Below are 24375 nucleotides of genomic sequence, written 5' to 3'. Positions count from 1 at the left end.
TAGTAATATGCATTGCTAAGAGCTTCATTTAAACAACTTTAAAGGTGATTTTCTCAATATTTTGATTTTTTTTTTGCACTCTCAGATTCCATATTTCAAATAGTTGTATATCAGCCAAATATTGTCCATAACAACCCATAAATTAACGGAAAGCTTATTCATTCAGCTTTCAGATGATGTATAAATCTCAATTTTGAAAAATGTACTCTTATGCCTGATTGTGTGGTCCAGGGTCATATTTTATATTTATATATTAAATATGATTATATATCACTTTCACTAAAATGGTATCATAAGTGTATTTTTGGCCTATATATTTGGCCTGTAATTTACTCTTTACAATCTCTTTGTCTCTGCTAATTTGATGTGTAAAATATATCTATATAATATCTCTCTATCATTTTGACTGGCAAAGGTTTCAAATATTTATTTAATAAAGAGATGTTAGCCCTCCAAATCAAAGATTTGAAACAGCTCCCATCAATGATTTATTTTATTTCCATGTTCTTTGCTTTAAGAAGAAATGTATATACATTTAACTGGGGAGAAATACATTTCCCAGATGCGATATGCTGTTGAAAAGTGACAGAGAGGATCTCCCTACTTCACAGGACACAGGCAGAGTTGGCCAGCAATGCTAGCGGCTCTGCATTGCATTAAGGTTGTGCGCTGTGCTGCTCTGCTCTGCTCTGCCCATCCCCCATACTGAGATACCAAAGCAGAGTTGTGCTGCTTTTGCAAGCAGCAAAGCTTCAGCTCGAGTGAGAGGCAGGCAGGGAGAGAGGGGGTGGGGAGCGCACAGAACGAGAGACGGTGTGTTATTCTCCTAAAAAGATATTTTTCCCCAGAGATCCTTTCTCTATCTCTTTTTAGATTCCAAACTGAACCACAGTATAAATAGATGGGCTTATTTTGTGATGATAATGTATTCTGCCTTTCAACCACTTTGTGTGGTTTATCTGATTTTCTTCTTTACTCGTGCGCTCTCCCTCTCTCTCGTTTTTCATTTTTCACTTCCTGCTTGCAGACTAGCTCAACCCACCACCAACCCTCCCTTCTCTTACTTTCCTAACGCATTTCAATCAGCACAACCCCCTAAAACAGTGTTTCTCAACCGGTTTGACTGACCCAACACCGCGCCAAAATTGTTTTTCATATAAAATGATCATGAAATGTACTGATAAAAGCATGTATAGGCCCTGCTAATGAAATTTATGAACATAACTTAAGCTAAAAGGGAGAATTTGCCATTTTAAAATGATTAAACACCCACAGCTATGCATAACCTGTTTTTAACGTCGCCTATAGTGTATTTCATTTTATAGTTTTTCTAAATAGGCATATGCCTATTTAGGCCAGCTTCTACCAAGTGAAAGATGAATTTGTATCAAAATGCCAAATATACAGCATTTGAGAAACATTTTCTCCTTCATTTTAAAAGTTTACAATATAAAAAGCTATAAGATATTATAAGAAATGTATTTTACTTTCACATGTATATGGTCAAAAGCATGTTATGATTTTCCTTTTTTTTTACTGTACTGCCCTAAAACCTGGGACGTTTAATACATTCATTAACATTTGTTTAACCAGACAATTTAAAACCAAGCTCTTCGATACCAGCCATAGGCCTACATGCAATATATAATGTACAAAACACAAAAAATATATATGTACAATATTATGTGTTTCCATTTTTCAGGCCACTTCAGGGTTAAAGGTAAATTAGGTGTGTGTGTGTTTGTGTGTGTGTACAGACTTTGGTATTTTATAGGCAGTGCAACTGCAAAACCAGTAAGACAAGCTTACTTCATGGAGAGCCTGCATGCAACAAATGCAATAGTAATGTCTGGCTATATGGTTTCATTCAGTTCAGTCCAGCCACAGTTTTCCCACCAAAATCTGTTCGAGGAGCAGTTTTCAAGCCTGCCGTTATGCAACGTCAATTTAACACCCCCCTCTCGCCAGCCCCCCTTGTCTGAATCCATTCCGCACTCCGAGGAGAGTCCGAGCCATGTTTTACTGGTGTCAGCGCACCTCGGTAAAATGGCTGTATCTAAGTGAGCCTCGTGCTGGTGTGATCCGTTCCTCGGCTGTAGTCTACTTCTGCAACAGAACCCCCACAAATTCCGTGTCGGTTAAATTTCATTTCCCGGGAACTCGGTGCGAGAGAGTCTAAAAAACGGCGCCGACGGTGGAGTCCGGATTCGGTCCGGCGTAAGGGGTGGGGATGAGTCGGGACACGGGTAAATTGTTGTAAAACTATTGTATTTACATTCAATGTTTCGCGTTTGATTGTGACCGACTCGCCGAGAGGGAGAGGGGGGGGATCATGGCCGCTCAGGTCGCCAGCGCTACCTCTCTCAACACCAGCCCGCCTTCCGAGCTGAAAAAACCGGATCGAGACCCAAAGGAGGAGTCGGTACCGGGGGAGAAGCAGCAGGAAAATAAGGAGCCGGGACTCGAGAGCGGATCTCCGGCTCGCGGGGAACTGCAGGACCGGGCCGATGTGGGAAATGCTGGGGGAGGAGGGGAGTCGGAGATGAAGAACGGCAACGGGAATCCGTCGAGGGTGAACAATAATCAAAATGAGACCACCGGACCGGAGGGGAACAACCACCCCGGGATGGTACACCATCACGCGCCCGGCTTTCAGCCAGCTTCCTATAGCTACGCGCAGCACTACGGCCGGGCCCCTTTTCATCAACATGGCGGACAACAAAGCCCTGGCATGGCAGCTGCAGCGGGGCCAGGAGCGCTGTCGAGCAATATGATGGACCCCTATCAGCCTAACTCGCATGACCACGGCTTCCCGAACCACCAGTACAACAACTACAGTCCGTTCGGGAACCGAAGCCCGTACCCGGGCCAGGGCTACAGCATGAACTCTCCGCGCAGCGCTCCTCAAGCTCAGGCGGTAGGGGGGCAGTCAGCCAAGCAGCAGCAGCAGCCAGCAGCGGCGGCTGCATCTTACACCAATCAGCGGTATAACATGGGAAACCCGCAGCCAACATCCACCCCGACTCTCAACCAGCTCCTCACCTCGCCGAGCGGTGCCCGGGGCTACCCGAATTACCCACCGAGCGAATACAACAGTCAGGACGGTGCTAAGGGACCAGCAGATATGGGCAGCAGCAGCGGCCAGTATGGTGGGGGCCATCCGGGTTGGCAACAAAGGACCCATCACCCGCCACCCATGAGTCCTGGAAGCACCGGGCAGCCCCTGGGAAGAAACCAGGTAAAATTACAAGCCTAAAAACTGCCTCTCTCTCGCTTTGCTCAAGTCATATGAGTGGTTGAAGCGCACTGTGCTTGCTATTGTCTGAGCAAGAGACTCTATAAAATGGCTGCCTCTTTGCTTTTCCGTAGCTGCTGATCATTTTACTGCTTATATTTAGTTAAAACAACCAAACTTTCGTAAAGCCACACGCTTCGTGGCTGGACTTGTGTTCTGAGGTGAAAACTGTTGCCTATTATTGCTGGAGTTGAAGGTAGATCTCCGATTGAAAATGCGTATTTAGCTCAGGCTGCTTCTCCACCAAGAAGGCTTAAACGCGTTTAGCTTTTCCCTCATAGGCCTTTCTGTGTTTTATACGCTTTATTTTTCTGTATATTCATCTAATATGCAATGTTTAGCCGGTTGGTGTGTTGTTCGTTAGTTCTGATACTAATTAAGAGGGTGATTAGCATAATATTAGCGGATATTTCATGTGGAAAAACCCGTCTTGTGTAAACCGATACGTGAGTGTCACACTTCCACAGTAGAGAAACATATGATAATTATCGTTATTTTAGTCTAAAATGTATTTAAAGACAGTTTAAAACGACGTTGCTAGTACATTTGATGCGGAAAAGCTTTATTTTTAAAACGTGGGCTCAGTTGAATGTCGATCTGTGTGCGCGCAGCTTGTAAACACAAGCCCAGTGATTTGAGTAAGTGCAGATTGGTTTGCAGTGGGATTTGAATTGTGGAGGTAAAATCCTCCTGTCAAAGGCAGGAGACAGTTGGTCTTGGGTTGACATGCTCGCTGAGATCTGATTGGCTCTGCATCCTGTGCTCTTGGCCATTTATAATTGCATATGATGTAACACTGAAACACTTGCTGATTAGTTCATGTTGCTCACCTCCCTCACTCTTTCAGTAGTGTATTGTATACATCAAATTAATGCTGGGCAATGCTTTTAAGATGAATTCTACATGTGGAGGAAATAGGAGTTTATTAATTAAATAATTGGGGGTTACATTCACACACACATACTTTTAACAGTTGATGTTTATCAGTTATCAGCTTGCATGTATAAATATATTTATGTAAAAAATGCAAGTGTATGCATATATATAAAAAAGGATGCATGGAAGTCCTCCATACAAGAGAATAAAATAGATATCTACCTAAAAGCACACTTTTTTTAGCAGATTTTATTCAAAGAATGTCCATATCAGCAAAATTTGTGATTGGAAACTTTGTGGTTTCACGTCACTCATCGACTGAGAATCTTTAGTCCGTTTTTGAAGTTTCGGTTATTGAAGACACTTGAATAGTCTGTGTCTTATTTCTCTGGCCTGTTGGATATTGAGCGAGAAAATCTTTTTGAGTTCTCCTTAATTCATGCCAGTTGTTTACAGTATGATGTTGTGCACCGTTTCCTGTCTGGTCATCCTCTGCATGCTAAATGCTTGTTTATGTGGTGCTTATCATGATTGTTTGTCTTGGATATGTCCAAACACTTTTAAGTGCAATTTCAGGGTTGAACAACATCTGTTTAACTCTGTTAACTTAGTTTCTCATACTAGGTTGAGGCTACATGTGCTTCAGTTTTGTGTCGCTGTGCAAACTGTGCATCTGATAAAGGGATTGAAACTCTCTGGTTTTGCAAGGCTTTCTTTTTGCCTAGAATTTCTTATTTAGATTTTGTTCTTAATTAGTCAAAGTAAAATGAGAACCTGTGAAAAATTAGTTTTTATACCAGAAACTCCACTTTATGCTTGCTTCTAAAAATCTGAGCTTTATTCCTTTTTGTTAACAAGGTTAGGATCTCTATGGAATTGCTCACTTTTTATTTTTGGCAAATGTTTATTTATTAGTGAAGTTCTTGTCGAAGTAAATTATGATCGTGACTGTCTGCAATATTGTTTAATGGTTTAGTCCTAGGAATTAGCACATCATCTGTAAATAGGCCCAAATATTAGTGTTTTTTTCATTCATTCATTCATTCGACTTTATTTATAAAGCACTTTACAACCACCCAGCAGCAGACCAAAGTGCTGAACAATAAGATAAGATAAAAAACACACACATAGTTCAAAGTATACATTTAAAATAATAATAAGACTGCACACATACGCCATACATTTACACTATCCAGCAAAAATCAGCTCAGGTATCAAAGGCCAAGGAGAAAAGGTAGGTTTTAAGATGTGATTTGAACAAGGAAAGCGTTAAATTAGTTTTAGTTAAGCAACACACTAACTAAAACACCTACCGTTTAAAAGTTTGGAGTCAGTTGAATATTTTTTAATGTTTTGTTCACAAAGTCTGCATTTATTTGATCCAATTTCAAAGAAACCGTAATATTTGTGAAATACTACAATGTAAAGTAACACTTTTCTATTTTACAAAAGTGATTTATTCCTGTGAAGGCACAGCTGAATTTTAGCAGTCATTACGTCAGTCTGCATTGCCACACAATCCTTCAGAAATCATTCTAATATGCTGCTTTGGTGCTTGAGAAACATTTCTTACTGTTGAAAACAGTTATGCGGCTTTATGTTTTTGTGGAAACTTTGATGTTTTTTTTTTTCATTTTTCATGACTATGAATAAGTTCTAAAGGGCAGCATTTAGATTTTATTCGTGACACTATAAAAGTACTTACTGTCACTTTTGATCAATTCAATGCGTCCTTGCTGAATAAAAGTATTAATTAAAAAAAAAAAAACTTACTGACTCCAAACAGTAATGTAGGTCTATTAGTTTTTGTACAGAACCTCTTGGTTATTAATTATATCGGCTTAATAGATTCATTTAGATGTAGCTTTGAACTTTCTGCTGTAATTATGTTTTATTTAATCTCAGACCGAGCTATGCTTACTGCAGCGTCTGAATGCCGTCCTGCCTTCAGTCGATCTGTAAGTCTTCTGGTGTCCACCCCATCCCCCATGGCCAATCACAGCGCCCGTCCAGCAGCCTCTCCTGCCAAGGGAGCCCTCACTTTATCTTATGCAGATTAGCCATGTGCTGCTTTTATTTATTTTATTTTTCCATTCGGACACTGGAAAATGTCAAGAGCAGCTTGCCCTCAGTCATTTCACACTTTGGAGCGTTTACAGCCGTAGACCTCCTTTCAAGGTTTGAACTCGAGCCAGATTCAAAACAAGCCTCCTAGATATTAGACAGACATCCTAGATGAGCTTTCACTGGTCCAAATTGGATAGGATGACAGTGTACTTTCTTGTTTTGTTATTTTTTCACGTTGTGTCATTCAGTAATGATTTTTAAGCTTTGGTCATCTTTGAGTCAGTGACCATCTGCGAAGAACAAACGATTGTGCCATCCATCTGAATTACATTACATAAAAAATAGACTATACAAAGAGTCGTTTAAAAGTGTTGACTGACATTTGATTAGTCAATTTGGTTCCTAGTTATGTCAGTTTAACACTTTATATTAACATGGATTTCATTTTTGTTATTGTAAAACTTCATCTGGCATACGCCTGAATGCGTCATTTGACATTGGGAAACTAAAATTTAGTAATTGTTTTTATGTTCTGGGTGATCAGATACAAAGATGGAAAGAAGGACTTTGTGATATTAATGTGAGACATGAATGTGTGCACTTTCCAACTGTGTTTGATTATCTATCTTCGGAACAGAATTTACAAAATATTTCTGTCAAAAGATAACTTTAGTATAACAATGATTCATCCATTGCTTAATGAACTTAATAATATTTTACTAAAGTAACAATTATTGCCTGAAACCTGACGTCATAATCTTAGCAGCATAGTGATACTCAATAAATATTGAAATTTTATAGTGTATCACAGTATCTGGGCGACGATGTCCCTAAACATTTCTTGCTTTTTTTTAGTTGCAAAAAGGATCATAAACTCTTTTAAAAGGTTATTATTAAAATCATTACTGTTTTCACAGTTGCTATATTTTATTATTGGTAATATTAAACAAATAGCCCAACCATGTATATTTTTACTTGACGTAATGGGGTTTATGCTGCTGTTCAAATTTGCATTTAAAAATGTAAAAATGCCTTCTGTTTTTATACAATGTTTTATTTTTTAAATGTATTCTTATAATGGCAAAACTACATTTTCAGCAGCTCTTACAGTCTTCAGTGTCACATGATCCTTTAGAAATCATCCTAATATGCTGATCTGCTACGTTTCTTATCAATGTTAAAAACAGAAACTTACTATATTTGAGGAAACCATGATGCATTTTTGAGGGTTCTTTGAATAGACTGCTTTTGGCATTTACATAGAAACCTTTTGTAACATTATACATGCCTTTACTGTCACTTTCAATCAGTTTTAATGCATCCCTGATGAATAGAAGTATTAATTTCTTTCAGACCCCGAAATGCATTTAGATACCATGTATTTTGTTTAGGTGAACACTTGAGATGAGTTTAGTTGGCTACCTAGTAAACAAATATTAAGCTGACCTTCAGGATTTAATTGTTCATGTTGAATAGATTTTACAATCATGAAACAAAAGTGGACTATGTGAATGAAAGTATGCTTAATATTTCTTTCTGAGGGAGGGGAATCATAATAGAAAAGACAGCATACACTTCTTTTATTTCTGTGTGTGAGTGAGTTTTGTTTTCTCAAGTACATCAAGAAATTGTTGAAATGCAAGTATGTTGCTGCTAGTATGAAATACTTTACTTTGAATGCAACATAAGTATTTAAATTGCAATCATTTTTGACCTGAAGGAGAACAGAATGCAGACTCGTTGCTCTACAGCCATTATGAGAATGTTAATTGAATTAATATTTAAAAAATGCAAAATACATGCAATAAAATAAGACAAATATAATTCTGATAAAATTGTCATTGCATCTAGGGAATGAAGCTATGAGCTTTTGAAAGGAAAACACTTTTTAAAACAAACCAAAAAAATAGTATGTTTACATTTGAGGATCAGTCAGATTGTCTATGCATTTGCGAGCTAATGCAGTTAATATAGTGGCATTTCACTGCATGCTGGCTCTATTTTGTATCCGTGTTTGAGCAGTTGTTGTTTGTTAGTTTACAACAAAATGACTTCTATTCCAACTCCAATATTTACGTGACCCCCCTCATCTTGGACTTCTATGAACTAGCACTCATCTCATTGCAAGTCAAGCTGGACCTCTCCTCTCATGTCATTAAGCCCTGTGTCATTCATTCGGTGCCAAGATTGCCGTCTTTTTCCGAAAAAAGGAAAAGCTGGCTTGGCCGTGGCTCAAGCAGAGCTACAGCTGGGATGTGTTAAATATTCGGCAGACTGCCCTCCATTTGAAATGAGTTATATATAGCACTGTTGACTTCCTTAACTAAGGCTGAGCAAGGTAACGGTCAGGTTAATAACCGTGGGAATCGGTAGCAGAGGGTTATTTGCTGTCTCTCTTTTTTCCTTCTCCTTTTTCCACTATCGTTTCCCCCTCTGGCTGTTCTCTCTCTTCTTCTCTTGTGGTTTCTTGCATTTTTATTCTGTCCTTGCTATCCTTTCATTTCCACCCTGGCTTTTTAAAATCAAATTCTCTAGTGTGGGAGTGCAGTAGTACAGAATAATGGTTTGATTTAATGGTTTTGGAAAACATGTCCTTGAGTTTTTAAAAAGCTTTTGTAGATGTCTTTGTGTAAAACTCAGTTTATGCTTTTCTGTCATTATCTGTGAGATACCTTTGCTCAAACTTCTTTGTCACTCTCGTTCCACAGACTCCAGGCTCCATGGATCAAATGGGGAAAATGCGCGGTCAGCCTTATGGGTCAGGCGGCCCTTACTCACAGCAGCCCCATCAAGGGCCTCCTTCAGGGCCCCAACAGGGGCCTGCTTACACAGGCCAGGGCTACGGTCCCCCTGGTCCTCAGAGATACCCTATGGGCATGCAAGGACGTATGCAGTACAGCCAGCAGGTCAGCAGTCTTTCTCAGTGTTTCAAGAGTTCACGGTTTGAGTAAATATCCTGGTAATTATACGGTATGAAACTAATAACTATTGCAGTGTGCTTTCTCATTTGATTAGAGGTGGGGGAAAATACAGGATTGTTTTGCAGTGTTCTTTCACTGCGATTTAAAAGTGTTGGCATTAATATGTCTTTTTTAAAAAAAAATTTTTACCAACTATTTAATATTTTAAAGTTGGTTTAGCAGCATAAATACACAAACGTTCTGTTTTCAAGCAAGAAGGTGCACCTTAACTTGCAATTCTATAACAACCTAAATTCTAAATTGTTTTCAAATGTGGTTCCAAGTATTGCCTTTCAGAATGTACCATCTTATGGAAGAAACAAGAAAATAAAAATTATATTAATTTGAAGTAAAAGGATTTTTGGGGCTTTAATTTTTTGGGTTAAATCACGGGGTATCATAGTGTTTTGCAGTTACAAAGCTAGACAAAAATAGCAATATGTAGCATATTGTGTTCCAGGTATCAGGGGATCTTTAGCCATTCCTATCCTTAATAAATAATTGCAAACATGATGCTGGACAAGGTCACACTTTCTGGTAAAATAATTACATTTTATCCTTGTCTTATTGTTTAGGGAATAAGGAAGGATAAAAGGTTGTTGGTTTGTGTACACATTATAAATAAAACCCAACTGATCTCTTTTAGCAAACTTTTTGTCGCTGTTTTAATATTTATTATTTATGTAAGCCCATTAGCAATAACAGGGAATTTTAAAATTGTAATGTTTAAGGCTTGAAGGAGTCATGGAAATTTTTGATGTTGAAATATCAGTTATTCTACTAATTCTGAATGGTAAAATCTTTAAAACGATGATTTAAAATGGGACTTTGCAATATATAGAAATTATCGAAACATCACAAATGTACATAGCGCAATATGCATATTGTTACAGCTTGCAATATTTGGATCTGCTCTTATGTAAATAACTTTTGTTTTTGTTTTTAGCTTAAAGAATCAGTGCATATTGCATTCATAGAGTATTCTTTCTTTTACTTTCTCATATTCAGTTCCTAAACTGATGTTAAAATGATTACACTAATGTTAAAATAACATTTTTATGTAATGTTAGAGTAAAACACTAACATTTACTTTCAGAAGTTGTTGTAAGGGTGCCTGCTTTTCACAAAAAGTGAAACATGTATGCTAGTTATATTATATTAGTGTGAACACAAGGAATTTGTGGTTTTACAGAAGCTATTCATGCAAACGGACATGCATAATCATATATATAGATAGATAGATAGATAGATAGATAGATAGATATAGATATATATATGACACAAGATAGTTATAGAAGTTCACAGAACAGTAAAACAGTTTCATCTGGACATGTGGCACTTTAAGCATTATCATATCGAATATCGCATTATTTAATGAGTTATCAAATATCACATTTTTCTTGAATATCGCACAGACCTACATTTAAATCTCAGGACGATTTTACTTTCTTACTGATGACATTTTGTACATTTTTAAAAAGCAATTTAAAACCATAAATTGTCTTCGTTTAATCTAGAACAACTGGAAAAGTAAAGGAAATTCAAGTCAAGTTTACTTTTGTAAGGCTTAATACAACACAGATTGGTTCAAAGCAGCTTTACCGAAATCAACAGGAAAAAATGGCGTCACTGTCATATTAATTCGTCTAAAGAAGTGGGAGCCTTGTCTATTGCATGTCAATGAAAGAAACGGTTTCTTTTTTGTTGTTTTACCCACATGATATAAATCAGTGTGGGAAATACCATGAGTGTAATGATCTTTAGTACCATCCTACTTGTTTGCACAGATGCCATCATATGGACAGCAGGGACCAGGGGGTTATGTGCAGCAGGGGCAGCAGCCCTATTACGGCCAGCATGGTCAGGGGCCTCACTCGGCTCAGCAGCAGTCGCCATACCCCCAGCCTTCCCCTGGGCAACCAGGAGGTCAGGGACCTTATTCACAGCAACCTCATGGCCCCCAGTCATCTGGCCCACATGGACAGACTGGTCCTCCTTACCAACAACCCCACATGCCCCAGCAGCCACAGGCGCAGCTGACCGGCCCTTCACCAGGCCCATCGCAGTCCCCGTACTCGCAGTCCTCGGCAGCACCCCAGGCTAGCCAGTCTCCCTATCCACAGCAACAGGTGCCTCAGTCCCAGCCCTCGCAGCAGGGGAGCTCCCAGGCTCCTCCTGCATCCCAACCCAGTTACCCGCCCAGCCAAGGCCCCCAACAACAACAACAGCAGCCGGCGCCGACATCACAGCAGCCACCGCAGACACCCACACCTGCTTCTCAGCCGCCCGCGGGACACGGACAGATGCCACAGGGACAGCCCGCATCTTACTCTCAGAATCCCCCACAACAACAACAACAACAGCAGCAGCAGCAGCAGCAGCAACAGTCGCCGTATCAGCGTTTTCCTCCTCCTCCTCAGGTAACTTAAGCTTTTTGCTTTCGCATTAAAGTAGTGGATCAGGGTGGATGAAAATGAAAGTTACAGTTACTGAGATCGAGTGTCACCACTGTGCCCTCGAGCAGTGGTTATGAAGTATAGGTAATGCTTTGCAATGAAATTTAGTTAATGCTTAGTTCACTCCAGAATAAAAATTCCTTGATTATTGACTGTCAGAATTTAATCAGTCGAAAAGAAATTAAGGTTTCTAAGGAAAACATTCCAGGATTTTTCTCCGTATAGCGGACTTCTGTTGGGACCAACAAGTTGAAAGTCCAAATTGCAGTTTCAATGCATTTTCAAATGGGTCTACACCATCCCAGCTAAGGAATAATGGTCTTATCTAGTGAAACGATCTGCCATTTTCTAAAAAAAATAAAAATGTATATACTTTATAACCAGAAGACAAGGAAATATTGTTGCGCTCAGATGAAGGCTAATTGTAAGTCCAGGTGCGTGAAAACCAATAAAGTATAGAAGAGACTGTAGATGATTCGCACTCTGAAAAACTAGACAAAGTCTTAAACAAAAAGAATCAATTATTTTAATAGAGCATATTAAAATAATTGATTCTTTTTGTTAAAGACTTTGTCTAGTTTTTCAGAGTGCGAACCATCTACAGTCTCTTCTATACTTTATAACCACAAATGCTCGTCTTGCACTAGCTTTGCATCCACAACTTTGCATTATGTTGTAAATGTTGCGTGAGACGTAGACGGAAATACTGACCCAGTGTTTACAAAGCGAATGTGCAAAGAATTGAACGCCCCTTACAAAAAACAGTTTTGAAGGTGGAGGAGAAAATGATTTTTTTTCACCCTACACTACTCTAATGTGTGAAGTTGTAGACGTGCATCGCAAAACTAGTGCAAGATGAGCAATTGTGGTCAAAAAGTGCATCATTTGTAATTTTCAAAGAAAATTAAATTGTTTCACGAGATAAGATGCTTATTTCTTTGGCTGGGATCATGTAGATTTCTTTGAAACTGCAATTTGGACCTTCAACCCATTGGTCCCCATTGAAATTATATGGAGAAAAATCCTGTAATGTCTTCCTCAAAAACCTTCATTTCTTTATGACTGAATAAAGAAAGACATGAACATTTTCCTGTCAGTCCTGACAAAATTAATTAAACATTGCTGTTTTCATTTATAATGATTTCAGACCAGATCGGCATATTGGAATAATTAAAATAAAAAAAAAAAATGGTGGCTGAATTCCATCACAGGACTAAATTGCGTCTTCAAATATAGACAATAGACAGCCGTTATTGTAAGTTGTAAAAATATTTTACAATGTTACTGTTTTAACTGTATTTTTGATACAATAAATGCAGTCTTGCTGAGGAAAAGAGACTTGTAGTGTCTTATTTATAGTAGTAATATATTATCAAGCATTAATTAACAGTGAACAATAGGATATTTATAAATTAACTTCACAGCATTTACTAATCGAGGCAAAAATGTAATGGTTGTTCATTGTTAGTTTAAATCTAATGCTTTAATGTTAACAAATGCAACCTGCCAAATGATCAAAAGTATCTGCCAAGTAACAAGTAAATGCATACATTTTTTACACTGGAGGGTGTTTTTAAATCCCACTTACCATGTTTATTTTTTTGAACAAATGCAAATTTAAAGGTGGGATGTTAATAGCATGTTTAATATTCACTTTGTGTGTTTGAACTAAATTGGAGGACTGCGTTTGCATTTATTTGAAGTCTGGAATGCATTTCAATTCACAGTGCCATCACATTTACAGACTCGTGCGGTAATAAAAGCAGTATTGTAACTGGTTATTCTTAAGTACAAAAGCAGAGACTTGCATTACTAACAGTGAGACTGACCTAAACCCATCTCTACAAGGGCCCACCATCCTAAATGCTTATATTGACTGACCTGAGCTGCCTTTTACCCCCTACAGGAGATTTCCCAGGAGTCTTTTAGCTCTCAGTCCAGCGCTCCCCCCTCCGGTCCGCCTCTGGCGTCGAAGAGCAGCACAGAGGACATGCAGGGCAGACCTTCCAGTCTACCAGTGAGTCTGGCACTTTCATTTCCACAAGCTGTTGACTGCGTCCAACCACATTTAAAGATGCATTGTGAATCTGACAGTTTCACAAATGCGCAATCAAGTCGTTTCAGTCAGACGCTCTATTTTATGTTGACTTCTAGATCTAGGTAATTAGCTTAAAGATGTGAGCATAATTCAGCCTCAGCTGCACCTTTATCTCAGGAGTGATTATGTAGGACCTTTGGGGTTGTTGCTAAATGAAGAACAACGTGGTCTGTCAAGGAAATATATGCCGTCTGTTCTCTCTGAACCTTTTTTTGTGCTCTCCATGTGAATTCTGCTTCTCTGTCTCTGAGATTTAATTGCATTTGAGTGTGTGTTATGACCTGTGAGACTGTCTGAAAAGGACACATGAAGAGACACCCAGCTGCGCTGACTCAGCACACGTGCAGCCGACTGCCGTAGCCATGGCAACCTCAGGGACGCTGTGATCTCACTTTTTTTCCCCTCCTAGATGAGATAAATAAAGCCAGCAGCCTCTGGCTGTGTGATTGTATGTGTACGAGAGCACTTGAGCGTGTGTGTGTCCCAAAGAAAAAAAAAAACTGTGCCAGAGTTCATTGTTGCCGAAGAAGCTGTCATCGGGAGATTTATTTTAAGGAAGAAAAGTTTTTGTGGTAGAATTAAATTTTGCTATTGTGCTGCTGATTCAAGTTTTTTTTTTTTTAGAGACCATGATTTTTTTGTTAGTGAGTCCTTGGGCTGATTTTTTGTACAGAATATGCATCTTGCCTTGGCTTAACAATTAAGCAATTAAGCAACAAACCACATCCAGGGCCTGCAAGATGTACAGTCAAACCAAAATTTATTTAGACACCTTCAACTTCAATTTCTCACATTATCACTTTTTTTATAGTTTAAAAAATATAACAAGTAGTTAACCTGTGTCAGAACAAATTCATCTTGATAATGTCAGATAACTTTGATAGAAAGGTATGTAATGGATTACAATCAACCAAAAATTCAGATAACTGTTAGTATGACGATATTTATATAACTTTCAATACTTTGTTGACCAATTACCAAGCAGTGCTTTAATGTTTAGTCTGTGGTATAAAAAGTTTGCATTAGCAATTAAAGAAAAAACACATGGTCTGAATATTTTTGGTCCCAAATTTATATCAATTTTACTGGTAGTCAAGGTTTACTTTATTTATGCTATCCTCACTTACATAAATGCACTATAGTGTCCTGCACCCACTAGTAGAAAAACATACTAATAGAAAAATGATATCTGGTGTCTGAATGATTTTAGGTTTGACTGTACTTGTGACTCTGATTGTGGATTTATTTTTTAAATCTCTGAAAGCTGAATGTTGTTGACTGGACAGGAAAATGTTAGTAAAATAAAGATAATGCCATGAAGAGTTCTTTGAGACAGCTGACAGCTTCATTTTTAAAGCTCTAGCAGAAATGCTGGAATACCAAATGATAACACCAGCTGAGCCTGTTTTTTTTTTTTTTTTTTTTTTTCGTTTTCCCTTTCCCTTCTATTTGTGTTTCTGTCTTTCTATGGGAACACTGATTATTTTTTTTCTAAGTAGATTCATATTTGCAGTGCATGAAATTGAAATAACATGCATTTTCTAAATGAATATTATTGGTCTTACTCTGACAGATTCATTTTTCAAAATTAATTTTTTGAATTCTTAATCGACATCATAACTTAGCCTTTCAGTGAAATGGCAGACTTCCCTCTGGTGATTCTTGCTGGACTCATCATTTAGTCTGCTTAAAGCGATGGTTCGCTCAAAATGAAAATTCTGTCATTAATAACTCGCCCGCTTGTTATTCCAAACCCCTAATACTTTCGTTCATCTTTGGAACCCAAATTAAGATATTTATGAAATCTGAGAGCTTTCTGTCAGAATAGAATAGTCTGTGACATCAGTAATTCAATTGTAAATTTATAAGTTATGAGAATACTTTTTTAGCACAAAAAAAATAATTAAAAATAGCGACTTTATTCAACAATTCTTCCGCCATTATTGAGAGTTCTTCATCAGCAGCACGACCCTCATACATCGTGGTACTCTCTATGACACAAGACAGTAATTCGTGGGAGAAGAGTTGTTGAATAAAGTCATTATTTTAGTTTTTTGCGGACAAAGTATTCTTGTAGCTTTATAAAATTACATTTCAACCACTGATGTGTCACCGACTATTTTGTTGATATTCTTGGTACTTTTCTGGGCCTTGAATGTGGTAGGACCCTTGAAGGGTCTATGAAGGGCCAGAAAGCTCTTGGATTTCATCAAAATATCTTAATTTGTGTTCCAAAGATGAACGAAAGTCTTACGGGTTTGAAACAACGAGGGTGAGTTATTAATGACAGAATTTTCATTTTGAGTGAACCATCACTTTAAGCAGACTAAATGATTGTCCAGCAAGAATCAGCAGAGAGAAGTTATGATGTTGATTAAGAATTCAAAAAATTAATTTGTGTTTCGAAGTTTTTGGGTAAACTAACCCTTTAAACCCGAGCTTGCATATAGAAGTCCCCACCCTACTTTTCTTCTTTACCAAAAATACAGAGGAAAACTCTCTCACTAGTTATGCAACATTAATAGTAGATTTTTCTGACTATCTCACTACGGTTCTCTTTGCTTAGGACCTATCTGGTTCTATCGATGACCTACCTACTGGTACGGAGGGCGCTCTGAGCCCTGGAGTCAGCACATCTGGAGTATCCAGCAGTCAAGGAGAACAGAGCAATCCAGCACAGTCACCCTTTTCCCCCCACACTTCTCCCCCGGTGGGCTCACCTGCCAGTGCCTCGGCATCTCGTTCTGGGCCACTGTCCCCTGCTACAATGCCGGGTAGGACTAGTAAACCTTGAACTAATTTGAAATGTTAAAAATTGTAATTGCCACTTTTGGGACAGTCATCATGAAGATGTTTTGGAATAGTTTTTTGTGGCACCAATTGCAATCTGTTTTTTTTTTTTGAGTAAGGGTTTGTGATTCGAACTCCTCTTTTTCCTCATTAATGGAAGTTCGTGGAGTGCTTGAAAACATTTTAAATTATTTGAAAATACTAAAGTAAATAATGAAGTTCTAGAATGTTCATCAGTTCATTATTTTAATTTTAATTTGAGTGTTTTTTTTCACCACAATGTTTGAATTTCTCATTTTTAGGGAATCAGATGCCTCCCCGCCCTTCAAGTGGACAGTCTGATGGGATAATGCACCCTTCGATGAATCAACCTGGCATGGGCCAAGAAAGAGGTAACTCTTCTACTTCAAATTGACAGGAGTTTTTTTTCCATCTTGATGCTCTTTTTTTATTTATTGTATTAACACATTAATCTTGTTGTCTGCACAGGATATATTCAGAGAAACCCTCAGATGGCACCCTATGGGTCTCCACAGTCTAGCTCTGCACTTTCTCCACGTCAGTCTTCTGGAGGCCAGGTGCATGCTGGAATGGTCCCTTATCAGCAGAACAACTCTATGGCAAACTATGGGCCTCAAGGTGGCCAATATGGCCCACAGGGTAAGTGGCTCAGTGGTAACCACAAAACCGATCTTATATTTTAGAACGATTAGTAAAAATGTACATATTAAAAATAGGTCCCACGTTGAGAGAACTTACTGTAGTGGAGGTGTAGATGTTGGACTTTTATCTTTCAATTCTCGCCGTCCCTCCAAATCCTTCTTACTCTCTGTCTTTTTCCTCTCTGTGCGACCAGTGGATCATAGTGTGGTTATTTTTAGCGTCAGTGAAAAAAAGGAAGTTGACGTAGCATGGCTCACGTCAGTTGAGCAGCTACAGTGACTGTGGGTTACAGCAGCGCTACATGCTGCTAAAACACTCAAGGGCCTGGAAGTCTCTTAAAAAACCCACCAATGAGGCATCCATATCCCACCACATTTGCTAACTGCTAATTGACCAAACTGCTAATACTGTGTTGTGGTGTTAAGACTTTTTGTTTGATTCCCAAATTGTAGTCCGGGATAAGATTTCTTATTAAATCTGTTTATTTCTCTCTACAGAAATAACTTTTTTTGTCATTGTTTAACTATTATTAGGTAGAATTATATAAGCTTGTTTTGCATTTATGTGCGTGCATATATGCACAAACCCAGTCATAAGGGTCAACTTTTTGAAATTGAGATTTACGGATTATCTGAAAGCTGAATAAATAAGCTTTCCATTGATGTATGGTTTGTTAGGATAGGACATATTTGGCTGAGATACAGCCATTTGAAAATCTGGAATCTGAAAAAAAATCCAAATATTGAGAAAATCACCTTTAGTTGTCCTAAGTGAAGTTCTTAGCAATGCATATTACTAATCAAAAATCAAGTTTTGATATTTATGGAGGAAATTTACAAAATATCTTCATGGAACATGATCTTTACTTAATATTCTAATGATTTTTGGCATTAAAAAAAAATCTAAAATTTTGACCCACACAATGGATTTTTGGCTATTGATACAAATATACCCGTGCTACTCAAGACTGGTTTTGTGGTCAAAGGTCACATATTTTAAAACGGAATAAGTACTGTTTGCACAATCCTGGAAACTTTGTATCAAAGTACAACTTTCTGTCTTCCTCTTCAGGTTACCCCAGGCAGCCTGGTTACAGTGGCATGCCTAATGCCAATTACCCAGGCCCTGGCATGAGTGGATCCATAAACCCTATGTCTGGACAAGCAGGAGGAGGGCCAATGTTTGCTGGCATGCCTTCAGGAAGAATGCCTCATGGACAGATGGGTGCACGTCCCTATGGCCCCAACATGGGTCCCAACATGAGTCCCAATATGGGTCCTAATATGGGCAACATGCCCCCTCAAGTAGGAAGCGGGATGTGCCCACCTCCAGGCCTCAACAGAAAGCCGCAGGATGTTGCATCAATGCAACATGGACCCACAAACTCAATACATACCAGGTACACAAAAACTTGAGTTATTAGTTAAGTTGTAACAAGTGCACATTTTAAATGTCTGATTTATTAGCCCTTTTTAAGTACAAACTGGAGCCAGTCAGGTAGTTTGAAGTTAAATGTTGTGTTTTGCCTCACAGGCTACCAGGTTATCCCAATATGTCTCCTGGTCCTGGTATGATGGGCTCAGGACCTCCATATGGCCCTTCCATGAACAACATGCCTGGTATGATGAATACCCAGGGCTCACCCTATCCTATGGGTGGTAACATGGCTAACAACACTAGTGGTAAGATCATACAAAACCTAGCTGAAGTACGTTTTACTTGCCAGGTCAAAATCATGGTTAATGTATCTTTTTTTTTTTTTCTTAGGCATGTCTCCTGGTCCGGACTTTGGTATGGATGGGAAACTTAACCAAGCGCAGAAAATGAATAACAAAGTTGAAGGGACACCCAAGACAGAATCAAAATCAAAGGTTTGCTTAACATTTACATAGAAGTGTAAAGTCTTCACAGCAGAAGTCAGTCATCCTTTGTTGCACTTCCTGTGTAATTCCTTCTATGTAAACTGCTTCTGCTTAGAAATCAAGTTCCTCCACAACAACCAATGAGAAGATCACTCGGCTGTATGAGCTAGGCCCAGAGCCAGAAAGAAAAATGTGGGTAGACCGTTACTTGGCTTTCATAGAAGAAAAAGCCATGGGCATGAGTAACCTGCCGGCTGTGGGACGCAAACCCCTTGATCTCTTCCGCCTCTATGTGTCCGTCAAGGAGATTGGAGGTCTTACACAGGTATATTCAAGCTGCCCATACACATTAAGATAATGTTGCAGATCTCAACTAATTTTCTTTTAGGGTGTTTGCTTATATCCTTTGGCGTCCTTGTAATTGCAGGTTAATAAGAACAAAAAATGGAGGGAGCTGGCCACAAATCTGAATGTGGGGACCTCCAGCAGTGCTGCCAGCTCTTTGAAAAAGCAGTACATTCAATGTCTGTATGCTTTTGAATGTAAGATTGAGCGTGGAGAAGACCCACCACCTGACATTATGACTGGAGACAGCAAAAAGAACCAGGCCAAGATTCAGCCTCCCTCTCCAGGTAAGTTCTAGCATCTTGGATTTGTATTATACCTTGTATGGAAGCAAGTACAGCTAAATCTTAACAATTTAACTGCTGCAACAAAATCCCTATTCCAAATTTTTTTTTTTTATGGCACAGCTGGTTCCGGCTCTCTCCAGGGGCCCCAGACGCCACAGTCTACCAGCAGCTCCATGGCGGAAAGTGGAGACTTGAAGCCCCCTACTCCTGCCTCCACCCCACATAGCCAGATGCCCCCGATGCCAAGTGGCAGGTGAGTTTTGCTGACTTGTTTTGTGGCACTGCATCCGTTATTTGACTGCGAACCACTCCTTACCTGCCCTGTTTCTTAGGAGCAGTGTGAACCTGCAAGATCCATTTGCTGATAGCGACTTCTCTCGGAGAAACACTATGACCCCCAACTCTGGGTACCAGTCAGGCATGAGCACCCCAGAGATGCCTGGTCGCATGGGACCCTATGAACCCAATAAAGACCACTTTAGTGGTATGCGTAAAGGTTTGTATTGTAGTCATGTAATCATAAGCCATTTTAGTTTATGTTGAGCTACCTGGTATAATGAGCAGTGTGCTTGTGGTCTTAGTTGGAGAACAGTTCATGCCTAGTGGGCAGGGTCCCAACAGCAATCTCGGTGAACAGTACAACAGGGGACCACCAGGCCCTATGGGAAACATGCCCATGGGCCAGCGGCACCAGTATCCATATGGCCCCGGCTATGAGAGGAGGTACACCAAATCTTTTCTTTACGTTGGGAAGAAACAAATTGTTTTGCTTTCATTTCATGATGCAATAAACTCTAACCTCTCCTGTGTTGTGTAGACCAGAGTCGGGGATGGGCCCAGAAGGCAGCATGGGGCCTGGAGTGCCACAGCCAAATATATTAACTTCCAATGCTGAATCTGGGATGTACTCACCAAATCGTTACCCTCCACAGCAACAGCGGTCAGTCCACTAAGTGATTCATTTTATATGGAGGTTGTATTTGTATATCTGCTGTATCTAGTTCTCATTTCTCTTGCATATGGTGCTCTGTGCAGGCATGAGTCCTTTAGTAATCAGTATCCTGGTCAGGGTGCGCCTCCTGGTGGCTCCTATCCGAATCAGCAGCCTGGAATGTACCCGCAACAACAATCGGTAGGAAAGCAGTGAATAAAACAATTTGATATTAAATGTTACTGAAAGCCTTTTCACATATTTTAAATGTAAATTGTTGCCTTTAGAACTACAAAAGACCAGGTGATGGTGGTTACCCACCAGCTAAACGGCATCATGACGGAGAAATGTTCAGTGGGCCTTACAATGCTCAGCAGCCGCAGCCACCGCCGCAGGCTCCCCCTAGTGGTCCCTCAAGTGGTCAGGAAATGTACAACCAGTATAACAGTTCCTACCCTGGCTCGGAACGTCGCCCACCTGGTCCTCAGAATCAGTTCCCTTTCCCCTTTGGAAGAGATCGGATGCAAGCAGGCACGGGCCCAAGCTCTCAGGGTTCCATGCCGCCTCAAATGATGGGCAGTCCAATGCAGTCTGGTCCTGACGGTCCTCAAGGTGGCATGTGGCAGGGTCGAGGTGATATGGGCTACCCCAATTACCCCAACCGCCAGGGACCTCCTACTGGTCCCGGTCAGGGCCCTGGCTTCCATGCAATGACTCGATCAGAAGACATGATGCCATCTGAACCACGCATGAATCATGAGGGGCAGTGGCCTGGGCCACGACAACCCCCATATGGCCCTAGTGGCGCCTGTCCACCAATGAGCAGACCCTTGCAGTCAAATTACCAGTCTCCCCAATCCATGCAAAACCACATTCCACAGGTGTCAAGCCCCACACCCATGCCTCGGCCTATGGAAAGCAGGACTTCCCCCAGCAAATCAACCTACATACCCAGCAATATCAAAATGCAGAAGGCAGGACCTCCAGTGCCTGCATCTCACATTGTACCTTCCTCAGTACAACCTCCAATGATGAGAAGAGACCTATCCTTCCCTCCAGGTTCCATAGAGGCATCGTCACCAGTTCTCAAATCACGTAGGCGTCTTACCATGAAAGAAATTGGTAAGATTAATTATTTTTTGTAGTGAATTACATTTTGGTTATGTATCAAGCTCAGACCTGTGAAATACGGAAAGATAACCGCATACTACTTTTGTAGGCACTCCAGAAGCATGGAGAGTTATGATGTCCCTCAAATCAGGACTGTTGGCGGAGAGTACATGGGCTTTAGACACCATCAACATCTTGTTATATGATGACAACAGTATTTCAAATTTCAACCTTATACAGGTGAGTCATTTTGGGAAAATGACAAAAATGTTTATTGCCGTTACTCAAATTTGATTCTAAATAACATACGAACATTTTCTTTTGAAGCTCCCTGGTTTCCTGGAACTAATCGTTGAGTATTTCCGACGTTGCCTCATTGAGATCTTTGGGATTCTAAGGGAATATGAAGTTGGTGATCCAGGACAAAGAGCTCTGTTAGATCCCAGTGTGCTCAAAAAAGATGAAAACACTGTGGATGATGAGGCATTGGTTGAGGGCATGGAGGAAGATGGAGAAACAGAGGACGAAGATGAAGGAGAGGAAATGCACAGGTCAAAACATCAGGAACAACACATGGCACAAGGACCTCTCCAGATAAAGCAGGAAGAAAAGCCAAGGACAATTGAAGACTCTGTGAAGAAAGAAGATTGCCAAGGGACTGAAGGAGAGTCATCTGCCGAACCCAAGACTTCAGAGCCACCATGTCTCGAATTGGCTGTTACTCAAGAGAAGCCCAAACAGGCTAGCAAGTTTGATAAGCTACCCTTGAAGATCGTCCGAAAAAAGGATCCATTTGTGGTGGACTGCTCCAGTAAGCTCGGTCGGTTGCAGGAATTTGACAGTGGCCTCCTGCACTGGAGTATCGGTGGAGGTGATACAACAGAACACATTCAGACCCACTTTGAAAGCAAGATTGACCTGTTGCACCAACGGAAGCATCTTCCTTCGCAAGTCCCCGACAGGAAGAGAGGAGCTCAGAGCTCACCCTCACTGCCCTCATCCAGTGAAGAGCTTGGAAAAGAAGTGGACCGGCAGCCTTCTCCAGAGTCATCCACTGAGAAAGTGACCAACGGAATTTCAGATCTAAGGGACGACAGACCTGCTGACTGCTTAGAAACTGCCTCTGAGGGGACTTCACATATAGAGAAAGATCAAGAGAAACCAGTACCAGAGACGGCAACTTCGGAGAACATCAGGCCAGCAGCTCCAAGCCCATCGTTACAGGGTCAGCTCTCCATCGCCGTTTTAGAAGATGAGCCACACAGCAAGGACGAAGCTCCTCTCGTCACGCTCTCAGACTGGCAAGATTCCCTTGCCCGTCGCTGCATCTGTGTCTCCAACATTGTCCGCAGCCTCTCGTTCATCCCGGGCAACGACTCTGAGATGTCGAAGCATGCAGGGCTGTTGCTACTGCTGGGCCGCCTGTTGCTTCTCCACCATCGCCATCCAGAGCGCAAGCAGGCACCTTTAACGTATGAGAAAGAAGAAGAGGTGGATGAAAGTCTCGGTAGTAAGAAAGACGAGTGGTGGTGGGACTGTTTGGAGGTACTGAGGGAAAACTGCTTGGTCACTCTTGCCAACATCTCAGGCCAGCTTGACTTCTCTGTCTACACTGAGAGCATCTGCCTGCCTCTGCTGGATGGCTTGCTCCACTGGGCTGTTTGTCCTTCGGCGGAAGCCCAAGACCCCTTCCCAAGTCTCGGGCTTAACGGCGCCTTGTCCCCCCAGAGACTAGTCCTGGAGACCCTCTGTAAGCTCAGCATTCAGGACAACAATGTGGACCTCATTCTGGCGACGCCACCTTTTAGTAGATTAGAGAAGCTGTTTGGTAACCTTGTGCGTCTAGTTGGGGAGCGAAAGGTGCCTGTTTGTCGGGAGATGGCGGTCGTGCTGCTGGCCAATCTTGCACAGGGTGACAGCCTGGCGGCCCGTGCCATTGCGGTACAGAAGGCCAGTGTAGGGAATCTGTTGGGTTTCTTGGAGGACAGCTTAGCGGCTACGCAGTTCCAGCAGAGCCAAGGTTCCCTACTGCACATGCAGGGGTCACACTTTGAGCCAACGAGTGTGGACATGATGCGGCGGGCTGCTCGGGCTCTGCTCGCTCTGGCTAAGGTGGAGGAGAACCACTCTGAGTTTACGCTCTATGAATCGCGGCTACTGGACCTTTCTGTCTCCCCGCTCATGAACTCAATGGTGTCCCATGTCATCTGTGATGTACTCTTTTTGATAGGCCAGTCATGACAGCTGTGCGGAGCTGTGGCTCCACCTTCTCTGGTTTTCGTACCTCCCCCTTGCCCGTCCTCCCCATTGGCGAGTGGGGATTGAAAGCAGAGAAAATTGACTGTTTCTTGTTTTGTTTTTTGTTTTTTTTGTTTTGTTTTTTTAATTTATGCAAGCCCTTTCATATTACACCCACTGGTCCCCTCTTTTCTCTGCGAATCACTTTGGGAAGGTTGTCACGAATTTGCTGTGGATCATGAACCAGAGCCTCAACACACTGACACAAACTGTAACACTGATGCCAACTAGATGACATGGACAGGGACCCCAACTTTTGTGTCCTTGTCTGAGGGGAAGTACTTTTTATAATAAAATAAATAAATGAATAAAATAAATAGCTTGAAAAAACAAACTA

General features: G+C 40.7%; 1 protein-coding gene across 2 annotated transcripts; it reads left to right on the top strand.

The window, feature by feature from the left end:
• The first annotated feature begins 2037 nt into the window (after positions 1-2037).
• On the top strand, positions 2038-24375 carry arid1aa (AT-rich interaction domain 1Aa). 2 transcript variants are annotated; one of them, XM_073846515.1, is made up of 20 exons: positions 2038-3238; positions 8947-9144; positions 10986-11618; positions 13561-13671; positions 16319-16526; positions 16845-16934; positions 17032-17202; positions 18277-18604; positions 18739-18887; positions 18973-19076; positions 19183-19392; positions 19495-19699; positions 19820-19952; positions 20038-20195; positions 20281-20422; positions 20517-20639; positions 20735-20831; positions 20918-21752; positions 21850-21980; positions 22068-24375. In XM_073846515.1, the coding sequence occupies exons 1-20, from the start codon at positions 2333-2335 to the stop codon at positions 23979-23981; spliced, it is 6846 nt and encodes a 2281-aa protein (XP_073702616.1). In that variant the 5' UTR covers positions 2038-2332; the 3' UTR covers positions 23982-24375. The 2 variants fall into 2 exon arrangements, with proteins under 2 accessions (XP_073702616.1, XP_073702615.1); XM_073846514.1 differs by having other exon boundaries at positions 20032-20195.

The sequence above is a fragment of the Garra rufa genome, chromosome 9, assembly GCF_049309525.1.
Source record: "Garra rufa chromosome 9, GarRuf1.0, whole genome shotgun sequence".
Taxonomy (NCBI): Eukaryota; Metazoa; Chordata; class Actinopteri; order Cypriniformes; family Cyprinidae; genus Garra; species Garra rufa.
Note: the sequence above shows the minus strand (reverse complement) of the source record. Positions and strands in the feature narration are given on the sequence as shown.

Bases quoted from the DNA above. Each gene is read 5' to 3' on its own strand.
- arid1aa (XM_073846514.1), top strand. From the start codon at position 2,333: ATGGCCGCTCAGGTCGCCAGCGCTACCTCTCTCAACACCAGCCCGCCT. The intron at 13,672-16,318 runs GTGAGTCTGGCA...CTCTTTGCTTAG, and splicing joins GCAGACCTTCCAGTCTACCA to GACCTATCTGGTTCTATCGA. The intron at 19,077-19,182 runs GTTTGCTTAACA...GCTTCTGCTTAG, and splicing joins AGACAGAATCAAAATCAAAG to AAATCAAGTTCCTCCACAAC.